The sequence below is a fragment of the Crocodylus porosus genome, unplaced genomic scaffold (genome assembly GCF_001723895.1).
Source record: "Crocodylus porosus isolate Cpor-Errol unplaced genomic scaffold, CroPor_comp1, whole genome shotgun sequence".
In the NCBI taxonomy this organism is placed as follows: Eukaryota; Metazoa; Chordata; order Crocodylia; family Crocodylidae; genus Crocodylus; species Crocodylus porosus.
In genome coordinates this window covers 11,823,228-11,842,111 of record NW_017728911.1, presented here as the reverse complement: position 1 = coordinate 11,842,111, position 18,884 = coordinate 11,823,228, and the positions used below count along the sequence as shown (strand labels likewise).

At 40.4% G+C, this 18,884-nt stretch overlaps 1 protein-coding gene across 1 annotated transcript in view; it reads right to left on the bottom strand.

Annotated features, from left to right (window-relative positions):
- MTMR10 (myotubularin related protein 10) overlaps positions 1-18,884 on the bottom strand; it is a 64,393-nt gene that overhangs the window by 35,156 nt on the left and 10,353 nt on the right. The window contains exons 3-5 of the mRNA XM_019533436.1: positions 5,940-6,076; positions 3,654-3,726; positions 350-492 (exon numbers count right to left, since the gene is read on the bottom strand). Of these exons, the coding sequence (XP_019388981.1) occupies positions 350-492; positions 3,654-3,726; positions 5,940-6,076 (353 nt within the window). The remainder of the gene's footprint in view (positions 1-349; positions 493-3,653; positions 3,727-5,939; positions 6,077-18,884) is intronic.

Below are 18,884 nucleotides of genomic sequence, written 5' to 3'. Positions count from 1 at the left end.
ACCTTTTAGGACTTCAATTTTGCCTTTTTAAAAGAAAGACTAGTACAACCTAAATTTGCATTTCTGATATAGATGCGAACAAACCATATTACCTTCTGAACTATGTAATCTGAAGTAGGTTCACCTTATTTGTAAAAGTTGTTCATGTTTCACCCAAACAACTAAAAAAAGGAATGTAAAATACTTACAGTACATGCATAAGCAGGTTTTAGAAGGATCGAGTCATTGGTTTAATTGGCAATCTATATTATTTTAAAATTTCTAACCTGAAGCTAGAAATCAACAAGAAGTTCCATAGTACTACATCTGCCACTGCACAACCACAATAAAGAACTGAAGGTTTTAATACCTTTTTTGCACTTTCAGGTCCTGCTTCATCGAAGCGAAATCTGACAATACGGAAATCTTTGCAATAAATAATTAATTCCGTTGGATTAAATTTAAGTTTCTGATTGGGACCCAGGACCTTCTGTTTCCTCTTTGTGTCATTTACTGAAAGAAAGAGAATTTTATTTTTTTTAAGGATAGACAAAATATTTATACAGCAAAAATACAGTTAGCAAGATGCATCCTACCTTTCAAGCTGTTCAGCATGAATCCTCCTGATAAAAACATTTTAAAATGATGGACTATTGGAATGTCATTAACTGCAAATATACAACATTATCCTTATTTGCTCAGTCTGTTCCTGCCATTGGTTAAGCATTCCAGTTTGGCTCCTTTGCTATGGTACCTCAACATCTGTGACATTCATTCTACTTTAATGTTATTCCCCACCCTGCTACAGCCCTGAAACCTTTTTCTAAATTCTCCTTTGTTGAAGGACAAATGGCCAGCAGTCCTCTCTTTAGGACAATACCATCATTACTGGGCAAAGTACTGATGTTTATTAATACATCATCTTAGCTTTGGGGAACAGCACACAAAAGTTAGCAAACTTCAAAACCACAGATTTTAACATTTAAAAAAACCCAACTCTTCTCTTAAAACCAGTAAGATTTTGATATAACAGCCCACCAAACATAGTCAAATAACAAAAGATTCGAAACAGAAATTTAGCAAAGCCTGTAATGGACCTTCACAATTCCGCACCTACCCCATACAGCTCACAAGAGAAACAGGGCATTTGTGTTACTGAAACACTACAAGAAGCACCTGAGCCAAAAATGGGCTTAATTATTTGTTTCTCAAAAGACCAGATAAACTGCAAGAAAACAAACATGGCCAACCTGCAGAGGCAGTGATCACATTTCTCTATGGCATCTTAATCTGTTCCAACCAGACAAACACCGTAGTTTGACAACAGAACACAGTCCTTACTAGTAATGTTTAAAGTATTTAGGGATTTCTTGTAACTGTAGATATTCTTTAGCTTAGATGGTAAAGCCGAGGGAACAGTTATTGCATAAAAACTCCCATATTCAGTTGTTTGCAAGTATCTTCAAACTTAATTAAGAATTCCAGCTTGTTGCTTGCGAGATTAGCCAGGCCAAGTTCCAAGAAGCCCAGGGAAAGATAAAAACAACACACTTGCAAAACACAGGGGGAACTTATTTTTGTCCAACGTAAAGCTATTTCTCTACCTGTAATCCTGAACATGAAGTCAACAGACACAGGTATTAAGCTGAATGCTACATATTCCACCCCTATACATAAAGCAGCTGGGGTGCAGTTTGGGAGGCCAGGGTTGGAATTCCACAATCAACAGAACCCTGAGAGGTTTCCAAATATAATACTGAATCCAGACTTTCATGCCAGAAACTCCAATAAACAGTGCAACTGAACTGCCCCCAGATGCAAGTGAAAGGAAGCATCAGGTGCAAAACAGCAAAGCTTTTTCCTTTTGACCATTAGATGTATAACAAATACTCAAGTAGGGCAAAAAATCTCAACATGTTCAACATAAATGGCACAAGTTACACAATCAGGCAGCTTTAGTCTGCTGCCAAAAATTTGACAGGTTGTTTTCTAGTCATTATTGTTAGCAAAAAAGAAAAAAAAAAAGATGCTGTTTGTTTTGTGTTTTTAGCATATGCTTCAAAACTAGAGAAATCTGGGATGAAATGAGCATATAACCTTTATAAAGAAGAACAAACGCCAAACTGCTCAATATTTTGAGTGGGAAATACCATACGCTCTGAAACAAACTACTGTATTCTTTAACAAGGGTTAAAATCATAAGCAGATTAATAAGTGGGTTTCCCCTTGCAGGTGGGCAGCATTCTAGCCTGAAGGGGCCCTGCTTGGGGCTGCCAGGAAAGGGACACGGGGCTTGTGTGCATGTGCGTAGCTTCACACATGCATGTGGTCAGGAAAATATGTGGCCAGCATGGAGAGCAGCTCCCTGCAGGTAAGTGTATGGGGGCGGGGTAGATCAAGGCCCCCATGATGAGGGTGGGAGTGGGGCAGGGGACTCTGCTCATCCAGAACAGCGCATGGGATCTAGAGATGGGGTGGGGAGTGGGATGGTACTACAGGCAGCTTGTCCAGGGGACACGGCGGGTGGGAAGGAGGGCTGCTCCCCACTGCTGTGCACACCCCCCTGGGAAGGCATGGGGGAACATGTGTCCCCTCCAGCTGTGTGTGTGGGGCAGACGTGAGCTGCTCGCTGTGGGTTCAGGGCTCTCAACTCTGCTACCTTTGCCTTGGGGGCCCTGCGCCAGCTGCATGATCCCTGCCTACCTGGCAGCAGTGGGGTGGGAGGTGAGTTGTGCCTTCTACTGCCAGGTGGGCAGGGGATGTGCAACTGGCATGGGGCTCCCAGGGCAAAAGCACCAGAGCAGAGAGCCCCAAGCCCACAGTGGCAGCCTGCATCTGCCCTTGTTCCGCTTGGCTTCGCTCCGCCCATGCCAGTGAGGAGGGAAGAGAGGCGGGCACGTGCCACCCTACTCCCAGCCTGGCCGGGTCCACCCGGTTTCTCCTGCAGGGCACGGAGGCCTGCCCTGCCTTTGGCAGCACCAGCACCAGGAAGGGAAGAGGCCCCTCCCCCCACTGGAGCTCAGTGCCCCAATAAATCTTAATCAGTCATGGGTTAAAATGGCAAAAGATCATAGACAAAACTGATTTCTGTGACAGAAACAGAGATGTTCCCCCATGCTAACCCTAGAGTCTGGGTGATTGTGAAAGGCTCTCCAAAGGCAAGAACCTATGCCAACCTTCAAATTTTTCACAAAAGCTGCTTGTTCTAAGATTGGATTTTTCACTCCATTGAAAAAAAGATACATAAAAATCTCTCCCCACTGTGGGAAATAATATTTATTATTGAGCATATATTATAAAATCAGGACAAAACTGTAATCAGGAGTAGACTCACAGTTCTTGGGACCAGCTTGTATCTCAACAAATAGATTATAACTCTCCAACCTAATATTTAGTTTTCTGGGGAGATTAAATTTATATGGTACATAAGTAAAACAAACATTGAAGTTGTTACTGTTATTAATTAAATTATTTCAGGATCAATGTAGTGCCTTTCTTTCAAAAAGTGGATTGAAACTATATGATCAGTCTGTGAGTTAGACATATTTGCTACTACCATTTTTTTTTTTTTTTTTTTAATAACTGTGCCTTAATGTAGCAAGCAATGGATATTTTCACCTTGAACGTACAAACATCCTTTAAAGCTTTTCCCCATACTTAGCTATCTGACATACCTGTGACAATTTGTTCAATGCATGTTAGTGGGACATCATGTTCACCAAGAAGGAGGTTTTTATAATGGAATTTCTGAAAGACAAATTAATGACAAAAAGTGGGAATTTGGCAGTAATATTTTTAGCCCTATATTTTACAAACATAGTTGAGAGAAATCACTGTTGACTTAGATAAACACAAATAACAAGCCAGTATTTACTGTGTGTTTGTCAACCTCATCACAAATCATAATACACTATAAAGGTGAACACAATGCAAGGTGGAAAAAAAATACTCCTGCCATTTAAGATTAAAAAAAAAAGTTACTGCAACTATTAAAAAAACAACCAAACAACTTGGAGACCTTTCAAGAGAAAGAACGAAGCTTTATTTTTATATTGTTAGATAAAATAAATCAAATAAGTGGTTCCTGCTGGAAGTAGTTATAAGTCTACATATGTACATAGTTCACTAGACAGGTTATGCTGCTCTGAGAACACTAAATGAATAAGATGATGCAGTTAGTTATTAACTTCTGTTGCTTCATATGCTTTTACAAATGCAGAAAGTATAAGCAGCTTTATTTTATAGACTACTGAAAACTTTATTCTCTATGAATTTAGTCTAGCCTCAAAACAATTAAACTAGAGCAGAGAAATGTCACCAGACAAGCTTAAATCTACCTAACTGGACCACAGGTCACCTAGAGAACAGTGTTTGTTGTTTATGGTTTTTTTGGTAGAAAAGAATGAAAGCCAAGAAACAACTGAATAGCAGAAATTGCTCTGACAGGGTAGATTTACTCTCTGTAGACCAAATCAAAGACGCATAAGCTTTCATAAACAGCAACTTATGCATTTGACACATTAATGGAAATGCAACACGTCTTACAGTTCTTAATTAGAGGTTCCCAAAACTAGAACAATCTTTTGGCTAAAAACAGCATAAAGCTTCAAAACTACTTGTAAGAAGGTGCAGCCTCCAGAGAACTGAAACCCCAGCTTCAAGTAGGCAGCAGTTTACAGGTTACCTGGCCAGAAGGTTGGGAGACAGCTGCAAATGATAATTAATGACCAAGGGTGACCCTACAAAGAGGGTTAAAAGCTCCAGAAGCAGAATGGGAGAGAGAAGGCTATGCTGCTGAGGGAGTAGTACAGTCTGACTTACTCTGAGGGTCAGAAGAAAGGCTACAGGTTTTGGTCTGTCTGTATACCTTTTTGTTTCATTTGTATGAGACAAGTTTGCCCCCATGAAAATAAACTGCCTGGAAAACCTAGAACACAGAGCTGACTGGCCTTGAGAAGGAAGCTGGGTGAGTGACTGGCTTACACTGCCACAGCAAAAACTGTAAAATTTTGTTTTTGTTTCATATACCTATACATACAAAATAAGCCACAGCCTTTTGTTGCATGCGCTAGCCATGACTGAACTAAATTCCTTCAAAACTTCAGAAATTTGGTTTTGTATGTATAAAGAGAGTAATTATGAAAATCCTTAAGTCTACTATAAAATGTGTTTAATGTAGGACTCTTCAAATGTTAATATTGTGTTGTAATGCGTAAAATTACTAAGTTTGTGATCCTAGTATATTTTTTGTCTCAATGAAGCAATGGTTTCCCCCTTTGCTGTTAAAACAATCTTAACTGTCACTTTTTGTCTGCAGTGACATGATACTTCTCCCTTTAAAAACAAACAAACAAAAACCCCTGTTCTCTTACTGTCTTCAGGGAGATGGATACGTGTTATATCAGAAAACCGGGGGTAGAAGGAATCTTGTGGAAACTATCTAATCCAACCCCTACTACTAAGGATCCCATATGGCAAAGCCATCCCAGACAAACAGATGTCTGATCTGCACTTAGAAGTCCAATGAAGGAGATCCCACAACTTTCAGAAGTAGGAAGTTGTTCTTAAACTTCTTTGCAAAATTGAAGCTAACTTAAAGCTCTCTCATTCTCACTCTCTCTCATTATTAAAGAGAACTCTTTAAAACATCATTGCCTAAAGAAGTCAAATAGCTGGAAATAGACAGGTGGACTTCCATCATTAATTCCCTCTGCTTTAATACTGCAGTTGAAATGATGTGCTCTAGTAAATACAAATAGGGTGAATTTGGAGTGGAATACCAATAATGTCTGAATTGGCTATTTAATTTCACCTTTGAAGTTCTTCACCTTCGTTTTACAACATGCTGCAAGTGAGAGTCTAGGAGATCTAGTATTATTTAAATAAAATTATTAATAAAATGGAAGTAAATAAAGTCACAATGTGTCAATTATGTGAGGAAAAAACCCCAAAAGGCATACCTGAAGTGGCATAGGATCATCTGTAATAAAGGAAGTCTTGAAGTTAGTGCAAACCAGTTTCCCCCACAAATCATACTGACTTGTATCTGTTGCAATGCACTTTCTCACAAAATTAACTTCGTTTACCACAATTTCACCTAAAACAGACAGAGAGAGAGAAAAAGTGTAAGGTAAGAAAACTTAAAATTTAATGACAAATGACCATATTGTTTTACATTTTTCAAGTAGTAGACTAGAAGCTATAATAATTTAACTTGAAATTTACTTCTGTCTAGCTGAGATGGGCTCATTTTAGCAAAAAGGTCTTCTCATTTTATTAGGGCTAAAACAGAGACTTAAGCAGTAATACCCCCCCCCCTTCACTGCAAAAACTCAGCCATTGCTCTAGACAATGAGATAAACTGCCATCTGTTTAAAAATTAGTAATAGTTTAAAAGAAATACTTCATTTAAAGAAACACTCCAATAAAATCAAGAAATCAGTCTCTAAAGACTTCTTTAAAATTATATTCAAATCTCTCTCATTTTTTCTTAGTCTGAAGGATACAAACTGAGGCAATTGTCAGAAGTGAAATTCTCATTTACACATCTAATTCTTTATTAGTCCTCATTGTGAACCCATAAAAGGAAATGGAATAAACTACAAACACATTAAAGAAGATGTTACTCCTTTTCAAAGCGTCTACTGTCAGTTGCTAATGAATGACGTTAAGAAATCTGTCTAGCAAGAGGTTGCTTAACATGAATATATGTAAATTTATTCATGACTTCCTGGACAAAGACTTCTAGTAAGAAGAATCATGTAAAAAAAATCTACCCTTTAAGAAAGGAATATATAGGTAGAATAGAAGACAACTCAGTAACACCCGGAACAGAGGTTTCTATAATTAAATCAGTGACAATACCACCCTTGCTTTCGGATGTGCAATCTATCACTTACTGCTGAGCTGTCCAACTTCAGAAGGGCCACGTGCCTTAAGGATTGCACCAGTAGGGGCTATACACAGGCCACACCAAAGCAAGCCAGGAGCCATATAGGCACCTGCTGCTGCACCATATGCCCATAAGTGCCCCTCTACCCACCCACACTCTGCACCATGTGCTCACCCACCCCCAACCCCACCTCCTACTTCCTGTGCTGTACTACACTGCTCCCTGGGGCAGGGGCAGGCTGAGGAAGAGGGAAGGGGAGTCCAAAGGTTCCAGCTATTTTTGCAGCTGCAGTAATGAGGGGGGCATAGTAGCAGAGTGGGAACCCAGGGGTGCTCATAGACCCCAGGCTGCCACTTTAACCATCCTAACTAACTAAAGGTCCAGGCATGTAGAAAGTTCCCTTCCACGTCTGAAAAGTCATATTTATTCTATTACTCACTTCTGCTGGCTGTCAAACGTGACAAATCCAAAATTTAACTTTCTAGTGATTTTTGTTCATTTTTAAAAGAAAGTCTGAAGGGTGGGGTAGGGAGAGAACCTTAATCATGAGCGATTTCGTCATCTTGGGCAATTAACTCTTGTGGCTTGAACTGGGGCCTGGAGAAGTTCGGCATTTCCCAGGTGAAAACCTAGCTGCTCATTAGACTTTACCACTAGCTGCTTCATTTATTGGTGCTAAGTAGCAGAACTCATGGACAGAATTAAAGACAACCTGAATAGGTCACCCATTGTCTACCTATATGTCAGCAGAGGATTAGCTCTGCAGAGTATTTTCTAATTTTCACTCACTATACTTAAAATTTAAAAACAAAAAAAAACAACATTTTAAACACATGAATGTTGCAAAGTATTCAAAATTGGGAAATACAAAAAAACATATATATACATGAGGTGGGTATGTGTGGGGGTGTATACACCCTGCTGTTGTATTAAAATCTATGTACAGGCTGCTTTTCCCACACATACAGAACCCCTGCCTCCATCAATAAGCTGCCTGGGAGATTAACTAGGATGGTATAGCAAGAGACTAGTTAAAAGATGCACAGTGAACAACACATGGGATGGCAAGAAGGGAATATGGTTTCATGGGTACAGACAGCTGAAAGCAACTGCAGGAAACTAAAGTACATCCACACTCTACAGCACAGTACTATGTAGAGAGACTTGAGCTGGCTGGGATACAGGAAGCAGTCTAGCTGTGTTAACGGAGCATTTTGCCCAAGTTAATTGGCCAATTTCAGGCAGCACGAGCCAGCTCTAGTACCCAAGCAAGTTCAGTTAGATTAGGGATTGATACGTGTTACTGCACTGTCATGGAATGGCCCCTTGCATTCTATCCTTGCCTCTGCTAAAAGAGCTCTCTATGATGCTGGGTAAATCAAATGGTTATTAACTGCTTCTTATTTTACTGATGCATAAATGGAGAATTTTGATTTTTTTTTTTTCTTTTGGAAGGGCTTAACTCACAGTTGGAAGTAAAGATAATGGGAGCTGTGCTTGAAACTTGTAAAGTGCTGTATAATGCCAGGTATGCTGAAAAACATTGCTCAGTCCAGCTACAGTGGGGCAAAGCTTTGAGAACTGAAAGCAGGGACTCTTTCTTCTGTTTCCCTGTTGATTGCCCTGCTGGTACCTTACTGTGGAGGAGGAAGCTGACTAATATTCAGAGGTTGAACTGTACATCTATTAATTAATTTCTATGCTTCAGGTCCCCATCTGTAAAAGGTAAATAAGTCCCCTTCACAGGATGTTAAGAAAATGTATTAAGACTCATGAAGCACTCAGGCTATAATAATGTCCACCAAAGACATAAGGAGGAAAACAATTCTCTCTTCAAAGCAGAACTTGGAGCATGCAGGTAAATATGTAAAAGGGCTACATGCTGAAAAAGGGAAAAACAAAATACTGAACTGATGTTCAAGTAATAAGCATTGTCCCTTCCATACACTGAAAGACATGGGGTGCTGGGGGAAGCATGTGTTCATGTAATTAAATATTACTTTCAAGGCACATGAACAAGGGGCCACAAAACAACTATATAGATGTCTATTATTTTTGCATTTGGTAACTTTTGAGTCCTTGACTTTGCAACTGCCATAATTAACAATTTTTGTATGTTTTCTTTGTCGTCTGAAAAAGCAAACCAGAAACAGCAAAGTCCACCATAGAGCATCATGTGGCATCCCAATGAATCATCAGCAGGGTTGGGAGCCTTCAACCATGTCTATGCTGCTTCCCTGCTGCGCCTGGCACTACTCTGAAAAAACAAGATCTACCTACTCCCCCTTCAGATGCCCAAGCCTAGCAGTTGGGCAATGCATACAGGTTCTAGAAATCACCAGCATGCATGCTCTGTTGGCACTTTAACTTTCTGTCCTAGTCTCCCTCAACTCTCCGACCACGTCGTCTCTCTCCGCCTACCTTCCCCAACACTCCACTGGTTTGCAGAATTAGTTTCCTTGCCCAGCCAGTCCCAGTCACTTCTCCATCCTTTGCCCCAAGACCCAGGCTTTGTCCTATTCCATTCTCTGAATCAGCCCTTTAAAGCTCCAAATCTGACTTGTTACCTCTGATTTCTAGATGGGCAATTTCTTCCTCCACACTATCAGGTGCCAGTAAAATAGTCAGCAAGGAAAGAAGAAAAAGTCCCTGCTCTGAGTTCTTGTAACTTCACTCTAGCAAGATGGAAGTTGTCATTGTGAGAGAGCCCAGCTTCATCCCTATAGCCCTGGACAGAAGCATCCTTAGCTCCTTTGAGAATGCCACAGTCTTGTCCTATTTAGGTGCAAAGGCACGTTCCATACTTCAGGATCACTTGTAAGGTACCAGCAAACACTATGCTAAATTTCTCTTTACATTTGTGACAAACTTCAGCTATTTGAATGCTATGTTCCCCCCCACACACAAACTACATTAATTTTAACTATGCCATCTTAAAACTAGTCAATTCCTACAGACTCCTGATGCCATATGTACCTTTCCCCCACAACTCTGCCCCCCAAAATTGGGGTGCATGTCATAAGGAGAGAAGCTGATTTTTTTTCTGTAGAAGCACCTCTCTGATTCCTGCTCCACAATGCAGCAGCAGCAGCATTACTATCCAGATGGCTGAGGGAGTCCATTGACCTAATGACTCTTTGTCTATTATGCCAGAGGTCTTAATGATCACTTCTCCTTTTTTATAGTTTATCACAACTAATCAAACTAACCTTTCTCAGGGGAATTCTGCTATATGCTAGCTGTTCCTCATCTCTCTTCTACTTTACAGTCTTTGGAACTCTTTTTTCCCCCCAGAATCAGAGTTCCACCACAGAGACCAGTCTTCAGCAGCAGCTGCCAGGATTTGTTTCTAATTAAGCAGGAAAATGAGGGTAAGTCAGCTGAAGATTAGGTCTACCCCTGCTCCATGAAGCCTTATCTGAAAAAACCCAAAAAACTCTTCCCCGTTTTTTCTGCCTTACCAAAAACAAGGTGCACGTCTTATTTGGAGATATACTGCGTGTGAGAAAACATGGCCATTCTTGCTCTTCTCTTAACTTACCCAGCTAATCAGTATTTTTCTAACTGGTGACCAGAACTCGCCACCCTATAAGGTTGGACTAGAGCTGCAGTTTAATATATCTAATCTTTTGAGCATGGTATCTTTTCCTGCTCTGTCAAATGGCACATCTGTAGGATGTTGATTGATTACAATTGTTAAGGATTCTGTTTTAGTTCTCTTGTTTATAGCATTTAAGAGTTGTACTAATGAAGTATCTCTGGTAATTTTAAGGAACCTTCAGTATTCCCCCCCCCCAAATTAAGGAACCTTTTTTCCTTCCATTACTATTCGCAAAACCAGTTCCCATTTTACCAGTGAGAATCTACAACATTTGGAATATACCCAGATCATAATCTTCATTACAGCCAATCCTCCTTGCTTCCTCTACATCTTCTCCAAATTTGCAGAGCAGCACAGAAACCTTATTATTCACTATTTCAAAATAACTTCCTTCTGCCTTATTTTTCACATCTGAAATGCATACCAGATCTTTTGACTAATAACTTCCCTTCTGCTCTACCCTATCCTGCTCAACATTTACATTAGGTACTAAAGTCACTAATAAGTCTGTCCATTTTGAACTTTGGAGTTAGGTTATCTAGCCTCTTCAAAGCAGTTAGTATGCAAAATAGTATGCTTTCAACCTCAACATTTAAGCATTTCTGCAACCAAATGTCTGAAAGTTTAAAAGCAGATGCCATTTCCAAGGGGCCCAGTGAAAGTTTCCAATATATTCTGATCTAAATACTTACTCAGGGTTTTAGTATGGATTCATCATTCACGTGATGGCTACAGAGAGCAATATGAAGAAGCTTGCAAACAATTTCAGCATTGATTTAGGAAACTGACTGAATAAAATGGAAAAATCCTTGGTCTGACTTATACAAAGATTTTTTTTTGCATTAACGAAGTCTGTAAGTCAATAGATGCCTTTCTATGGCAGTGTCAATGGTGGAGATATTCAGAGATATTACACTGCACATTTTTTCACAATGTAGCTGCAGCTTTTTCCAGTAAACAGTCACAAGGTATTCCAGACAGGGAACAGCAGTCAACACTTTTTCATGTGACTTGAACAGTCAAAGAATGATCTTGGAAGATAAGAAAGCAGTCTGTATAAACTATGACAGCTAACTAAAACAAATGACAAGGTTACCACCTTCTGCACATAAAGTCTACTCAAATTTAATAAAAAATATACTTGAGTCATAAAAAAATAAGAGCTGAAATATTCTACTTCAGTAATAATGCTCATTTCAAATGGTGAATTTTACAAAATTACACTTCTGAAAATTCTGACAAACTCCAAAAACACATATGTAATATAAGCTGAATTCATAGTACCTTGGATTTAATATACAGTTACCCATTTAAGAAATATGACAACTGGTAGGTAGATTAATGTATTTATCAATTAATGTAACTAATATGTCAACTCGCCATACTTAGAATATTTAACCACGCTGCTAAAAATATAACACTATCCTCAATGAGTTATAAGGATACTTGTACTTTTCTGAAATTAATTGACCATCATGTGAAGATGCAGAGCTTCTTGTATGTTATAAGATCTCAATTACAATTGCATAAAACACACGCACAGTTCATCTGGTAAAGCAACAGTACCCTGCAAAGTAGTGCACTGATGGTCCTTGTGGCAGGGAACCTTATCTTAATATTTACTTTGTCAAGTACTACAATCGCTTGGAATTATGCTAGATACACCAGTGTGCTGAAGACAACTTTGCCTTTTCCATTTGTAGCATAAATAAAGTCAAATTCACCTCAGCATTAGAAATAGATTTGAAGTTCAGGTAGGATATTTCAGCAGATTTTCCTGATCTACAGCACCCTAAAAATTAAGTGCATTTTCCACCACTCCATCATCTTAAGTTGACATTATTTAGACAAAAGACAACAGGACAGAACAGAAATAAAATAACCAACCAAACCTTAGTTCAGTTTATTCAGTAAGATCTATGCACAGCATTGACATTTTATAATAAAACATGAAATATCAGAAGTTTATATTTTTTAATGACCTTACAGAACTCTAAATGTCTTTAAATGACTCTGATGTCAAGGTCTGCTTGAGTTTTCAGCTTCTATCATCAAATTTGAACCTTCAGCCCTCCAAACACTGGCCTATAATGTAACACCAGGCCTGTCATAGGAGTGTATGGGAAGGGACCTCTCCTAGAGGAAAAGCTCAGGTGTGAAAACTTGTAGTTATGCAGGATGCAAGGAGGAACAGTCCACCCATGTTCTGCTCATTATGGCTGCTCTCCCTGCAATCATCCGTCTTCAGAGGCTTTGTCAACTCCCCCATCAGGTTTCCCCAGTCTGGTCAATGCGTTCTGGTTTGTCAAAACTGGCCTTTTAACCTGTAATTAATTGACCAACTGAATGGAGAGCATACTACACGTACAGAATGTACATCTTCATGCCTTCCAATCTTCCCAGTTTTCTTCTGCCTTCTATTACACCATCAGCAAGAAAGGGAGCCTTAAAGGATGCTGATGCACTCTGTCTGGCAACCTTCCCAGAGTTTATCACTGAGACCTCTGACTCTGTTAAGCTCCTCTACAGTCATTCACCAACCATAAATGATACTGTTGTTTCTTAACTTGCTTTTGTGTATCTGGTATTTGATTCTGACACTGGTCAATAATCACAAGCAATCTACTTGAAAGATTTTAAACGAACAGGGTAAATACTACTAAAATAACAGGATTAGTAGTTGGGACTTGTAGCTTTATAACCTTGACAATGGAAATTTCCAATCTTGAAGGTCGGGGTTGATTCCTGAATGACAGTATAAAATGCATATTCTGACAGCTCAATCCCCATTTGCAATTTTGCTGCCTGAGATTTTTCAGGTGCTGTCCATAAGGGCCTATAATTCATGAAATATTTCAAACTGCTAAAAAGAGAGAAACAATCTTAAGCAAGTTAGAGACTTCTCATCATGCCATTCACCAAGCACTTCTTATACAGAGTATTAAGCACAGTTCCAGCTAAACCGGTTTCTAAACATGGTTCTGCCAGCCTACACAAACAAAAGCAGCACAGATCAATGGGGCTTTAAAATATGCAAGAACTGAATTTTCCTGAATGCAATTCAGAAACATGTCCTCAATAATTAATGATTCTGTCTATTCTGACATGTTCAAAAGAACTGAAATGTACTTAAATATGGAAATAGCTCCATCTGCAAAAGGCATGCTTAACTGCTGGCTTAATGCCAATGAGAATGTGTTGCACTTATCACAAGTGGTTTCAAAATACCTTACAAAGGTCCCCTCTATACATTACAGGTATTGTGCAATTACCTTGAGACCAGATACACGTGCAAAGTCGCTATCACATGATAAAAAGTTCCAACCAGCTATAAAGTTAGACCTCAAAAATGTGTACTAAGTTTATAGCTGGTTGCCACTGATCTTTAATTTGCATGTATTGCAGGGTCTTTCCTGCAGCTGGGAGCCCCCTCTGGACAGGCTCCTAGCCACAGGGATGAACTATGCCCAACATAAACCTCACCAAGTCCCAGGAATCATGGCAACCACGATCCTCAGGGTCCAGGGATTTCCTGTACCCCTGAGCCCTAGAGATCATGGCACGTGCAAAATAGCAGGAGGCACAATTGCATAAATCATGCACATTAGAACCACCACATCTTCACCTACACATGTAGAGGGGGGCCAAAGTCTCACAACACCCCTTGCACAGGAAGTCTGAACTCTACAAATGAGAAAACTGGGGCAGAGAGGCATACAGTAACTCAAGGTACACAGAAAGTCTGTGAGAAAACCAGCATGAGACTGTCTGATTTTCAGACCTAAAGTAGACAGAACTGACCAGAACTGCAGAGTTTTTGTTTTGTGTTTTTTTTACAATAGGTCTCACTAAAACTCAGTTGCCAAATCCCTCCTATTTATTCTAAAAAACAAGTATTTCAGACAGTTACTTTACCTTCAGCCAATAGTAATATCTGACAGGGAGTATAATATCACCTATGTTGTAAAAATATCAGAAGAGAAGTATAAAGTACAGCTGACACACCCCAGCAGCAGATTGTTGGTAGTTATAGAGCAACTTTATTGCTGAATGGAGACACCAGTTAAATTGACAACATATGGTAACTCCAGCATATCAAAAGGCTGATATTTGGTAGGTGTACAGCAGCCTGTGAAATTAAAGTTTACTGAATGGTGCATATAATTGTTCTTTATTCTAAAGTTAGAAAGATACCAAAAGAAATTGGTAAGAGTTCTTGTTTTACACTTCCATTGTGAGTGTAAATGTAGACTACCTTGGATAAACCTTTTGCAAAAACAAACAAACAAACAAACAAACGAAGTCCCAGATCAAAAACTGAAGATCATGTTAATTGTATTAGAGAGGCTTTAACAGATTTCAGGATGTTTTAGGGGGTTATGTAGGTGTACCTCATCAATTTAAAAAACCTATAATAACTGATCTGACAAAGTGCATATGAATAAGGAGGAACAGTCCATGAAACCCTGATTATGGCAGGCACTCAGCAGAACCAATCTCTCTTCATTTCTATGAGAGTTACAGACTTTCAAGAACTAAAAAGCACTCACGTCCAGCTGAAATCAATGAGGACTAGACGTTGGAATACCTTTTTTAAATATCTGGCCTTGTACTTAGAAGTATCACGTATGACTTAGTGATGGACATTAAGTTGCTACTATGCCATTGTCTTCAAACTGAAAACGTAACTTGTACAGAAGCAGAGAACAGTTCTTGAAAAGTTTACATAATACCATAATCAAAATGCAAATTTGAGTATTATTCAACAATCAAATATGCATTGACAGTACCATGGTAGTGCAACTGCCTATCTGAATGATCATTTAACTATATTTTAAAATGAGTAAAGTAGTTGCATGAGTTTCAAATGTAAGGGGCAAATATCAATTTCTTGACTAAAAACAAATGCACACAGCACTATTTAATAATACAGTTAGTTATGAAGCAAAGATGAAGTTCTGAATATCTTCAGTCATTTAGCTGCCTTCTTCTAGCTGTTCTAGTTGGAGAATAGAATAGTGAACATGTGGGTTTATTAACATGCTCTAAGCATTTAAATGTAAATTTTCCCTAATCCTTTCCTAAATGAATCTTCTGTTCACTGTGCTCAGTAGCTACTTTGAAGTTCAAAAGGAAATATTCTGATGAGATTCTACTTGTAAGCTCATCAAGTACTTTCTAAAAAGATTTTTAGAGAATTTTCTTGTATTAGCAGTACTCCAAAAGATCAAAAAATTGCACGCTGTGTTAAATTCTACTACCTGTTCTTCAGATTTTATGCAAATGTTTTGCTATGTATTAAGCATATTTTTATTATTCAAATTAAAAGTAATCTAGGCCCAGACATATTTAAGACAAGATTCTAAGACTATATCACAACTGGAGAAGTATCAAGACTTTCTAAGCGGATATCATGTTATTGTGACTCCAGCAGGTAAAAAATTATTCTAAAGAGATGTGGGTTAGTTTTGAATAGAAAAAGTGGTTTTGCATTCAGAAAGATAACCAACAGATTTCCTCCACTCATATAGCAATCAGAACATGAGTGTGTGTTACTTGTCCAATATGAAACAGCTGATTTACCAAATCCAGTGGGAAAACTAATAAGGGAAATCTTGTATATATTACAGTGTCTGGAGAGTGCTAGGGTCCTTTAGAGAAGAAACAAAGGAGTCCAACATGCTTATAGTTCGCAATTTTAGAAATAATGCTGCTTGGGAACAAAACTCCCCAAGAAGCTGGTGCCCAGCAATTATTCAAAGCAAGCTTTGAACACCTTGTGACATACACAGGCAGACAGCATCCAAGTTATACAGGACACACTTAGGTTCTGAATTCTTAATTTACTCTTCCCTTTGCCAGAGGCAGATTAAGATTTACTGGGCAACCACAAAATTGGAGGCCCCCTCCTCACCGTGGGAGCTGGACTCCAATGAGGGGTGGAAGGAGGCTTCCCCTCCTAGTGCTGCCGCTGCCAAGGGCAGCGCAGGCCTCTGTGCCCTGCAGGGGAGGCTGGGTGGACCCAGCTGGGCTGGGGGTGGGGTGGCACATGTCCATCTCTCCTACCTGCCCCCTCCTCTTAACCCCTGCTATGGCCAAAGCAGAGCCCAGCAGGGTGAGGGCAGATGTGGGCTGCCCGCTGTGGGCTCAGGGAAGCCCACATCAGCTTGTGGCACCCCCCACAAGCTGCCTGTAGCTTTGTTCCACTCCCAGCCTCGTGTCCCAAGCACTGTCCTGGCTGGAAAGTGCCCCCAGTCCCTGCCCCACTCCATCACTCACCATGGGAGTCTTGAGCTGTCTCCCTGTCATGCCCCTTCCCCACAATAAACTTACCTGCAGAGAGCTGGCTGCTCAGCTGTGTTTCTAGTATGTGCGGCCACACGCATGCACAGGGGTGACACTAGGGCTTGGGGTATATAGCCACCCCAAAATTCACCTTAGTTGCCCCCCCCCCTTATAGCCACCCCTTCCAGAACTTCCATGGTCTGCCTGCCCCACTACCACCTGCAGAAGTGTGGCACACCCAGCCCAGCTGAGTCCAGCGTCAGCCCAGCCCCCCAACAGGAAAGAGGCTGGCACTGCCCGTATCTCCAGTGCAGCACTTCTGGCCCAGTCCACCCACTAGGAAGAGGCTGGCATTGCCCCTGTGTCTCCCAGCAGCCCCAAGCAGGACTGCAGGCTGGAATACTGCCCAGAGGAAACCCACTGTTTCCCTAAGAAACACAAGCATTTGTGGTTCCTTACTGGTCAATCTGCCCATGTCCTTTACCCAACAGGAAAGGAAAGGCCTTTGTCCAATGACAAGTAGCTTTTTCTGGCCCCTGGAAAAGAAGATGGCCTTAGAGGGATCTGAATGGAAAGGGAATGTTTTTGATGAACTGAGATCAGAAGGATCCCTGCATAGGAAACAGCATGAAAGGCTGCAAGAAGGCATAAGTGGCATGAAGGCAAACTGAGCCTACAGGTGGGAATCCTGGCAAAAAGAACGAAGCAAGCATTAAGGCATTTTAAAAAGCAGAACTAATATGGAACAGAATTGTTCAGTAGACTGAAGGCAAGATTTGAAATGAATCCAAGTGGATAACTGGTAGTTTTGGCAGCTGTTGGATCAGGTGTCAGAGGGGCAAGCAAGAAGGCTCCTCATTTGTGTTGAGCAGATCTGACACAGCTTTACTTACAAGATGTGACAGAATGTACTTTCATTGGTATTTTTGTAGCTTTTGCACAATAAATCAATCTGGCTGTGTATACTATACAACCTAAGGATTCTCAAAGCATGATTCTGTCAGAAGAGAATAATGGGTAGCAATTCAAGAGGACTGTTCTTAGGCTAGCTAAGAATATCATCTCTTTCTTTTGTAACCAAGTCAAAGATAAAAAATTGACCAGCAACAACATACTTAATGGGTCATAACCAAGGACAGAGGTTTCTTGGGACTAAACACCATTAAAGGGTTGTTCCACTGAAAGTCAGTGTCGGTGTTAGGAAGTTATTAGGTATTTGTTTATACGTCAAAAACTTTTATATGTAGATCTATAGATGAAAAGTCCATGTGTGTGTATTACACACACACACACACGTTTGTGACTTATAAACAAATACTAATAAAAAAACAGCTCAGTATTATGTAAGTTTGGGACCCACTGGGCAGCAGCTGCCTATCTATCTATAGTTTGTAACTTATAAACAAATACCTAATGAAAAAAAGAGCTCAGAATTCATAATTATAGACTGAAAATGGCAGCAGGCAAATGCCAAGTCCACCTGTAAGTCTCCACACACAATTTCATTTCAGACAATGAACAGATAGGGCACGTCCAGATAAGCCCGCATACACCTCTTGCAGCATCTCAAGCCCCTTTGAAACACTGCAAGAAGCATGAGCAGGAATAAGAAAATGTTCCCTGTGTTGCAAATTTGCAGCACAGGTACAAAATTAGACCCCTGGATATCCAGGGATCAAAAAACCCCGCAGAGAAAAAAGGTGGAGCAGAGCACGGTCTAGAGGCTGGGTCCTCTATAGAGCTGCTCTGATTACTAGAGTGTCTCTATGGATAGCCCTCACCCTGACGCTGAAGCATGTTGCCTGCCCGTGAGGGCAAGCAGAGAGCCAGCTGCAGGGAACTGGACCCAGGCTCCACTGCAAGCAAGTAAGGGGTCAGGGGGCTGGAGGAGGGGGACCTCTGCCAGCCCCACCTGGCCCCTGATCCCTGCCCCATCCAACCCCATCCCTCCCCTCCCCCTGATCTCTTCCCCACCCCAGCATCCTGGGGAGGAGTGGGGAGACCAAAAAAACCCCCAAACCTCAGCACTTACTGGCAAAACAGCAGGAGCCCCCACAGCCCCTGCTTGGTGAGTGGAGGCTTTTAGGCTTTTTTTTTTTTTTTTTAAAGTGCTGGAGGCTGCAGTGG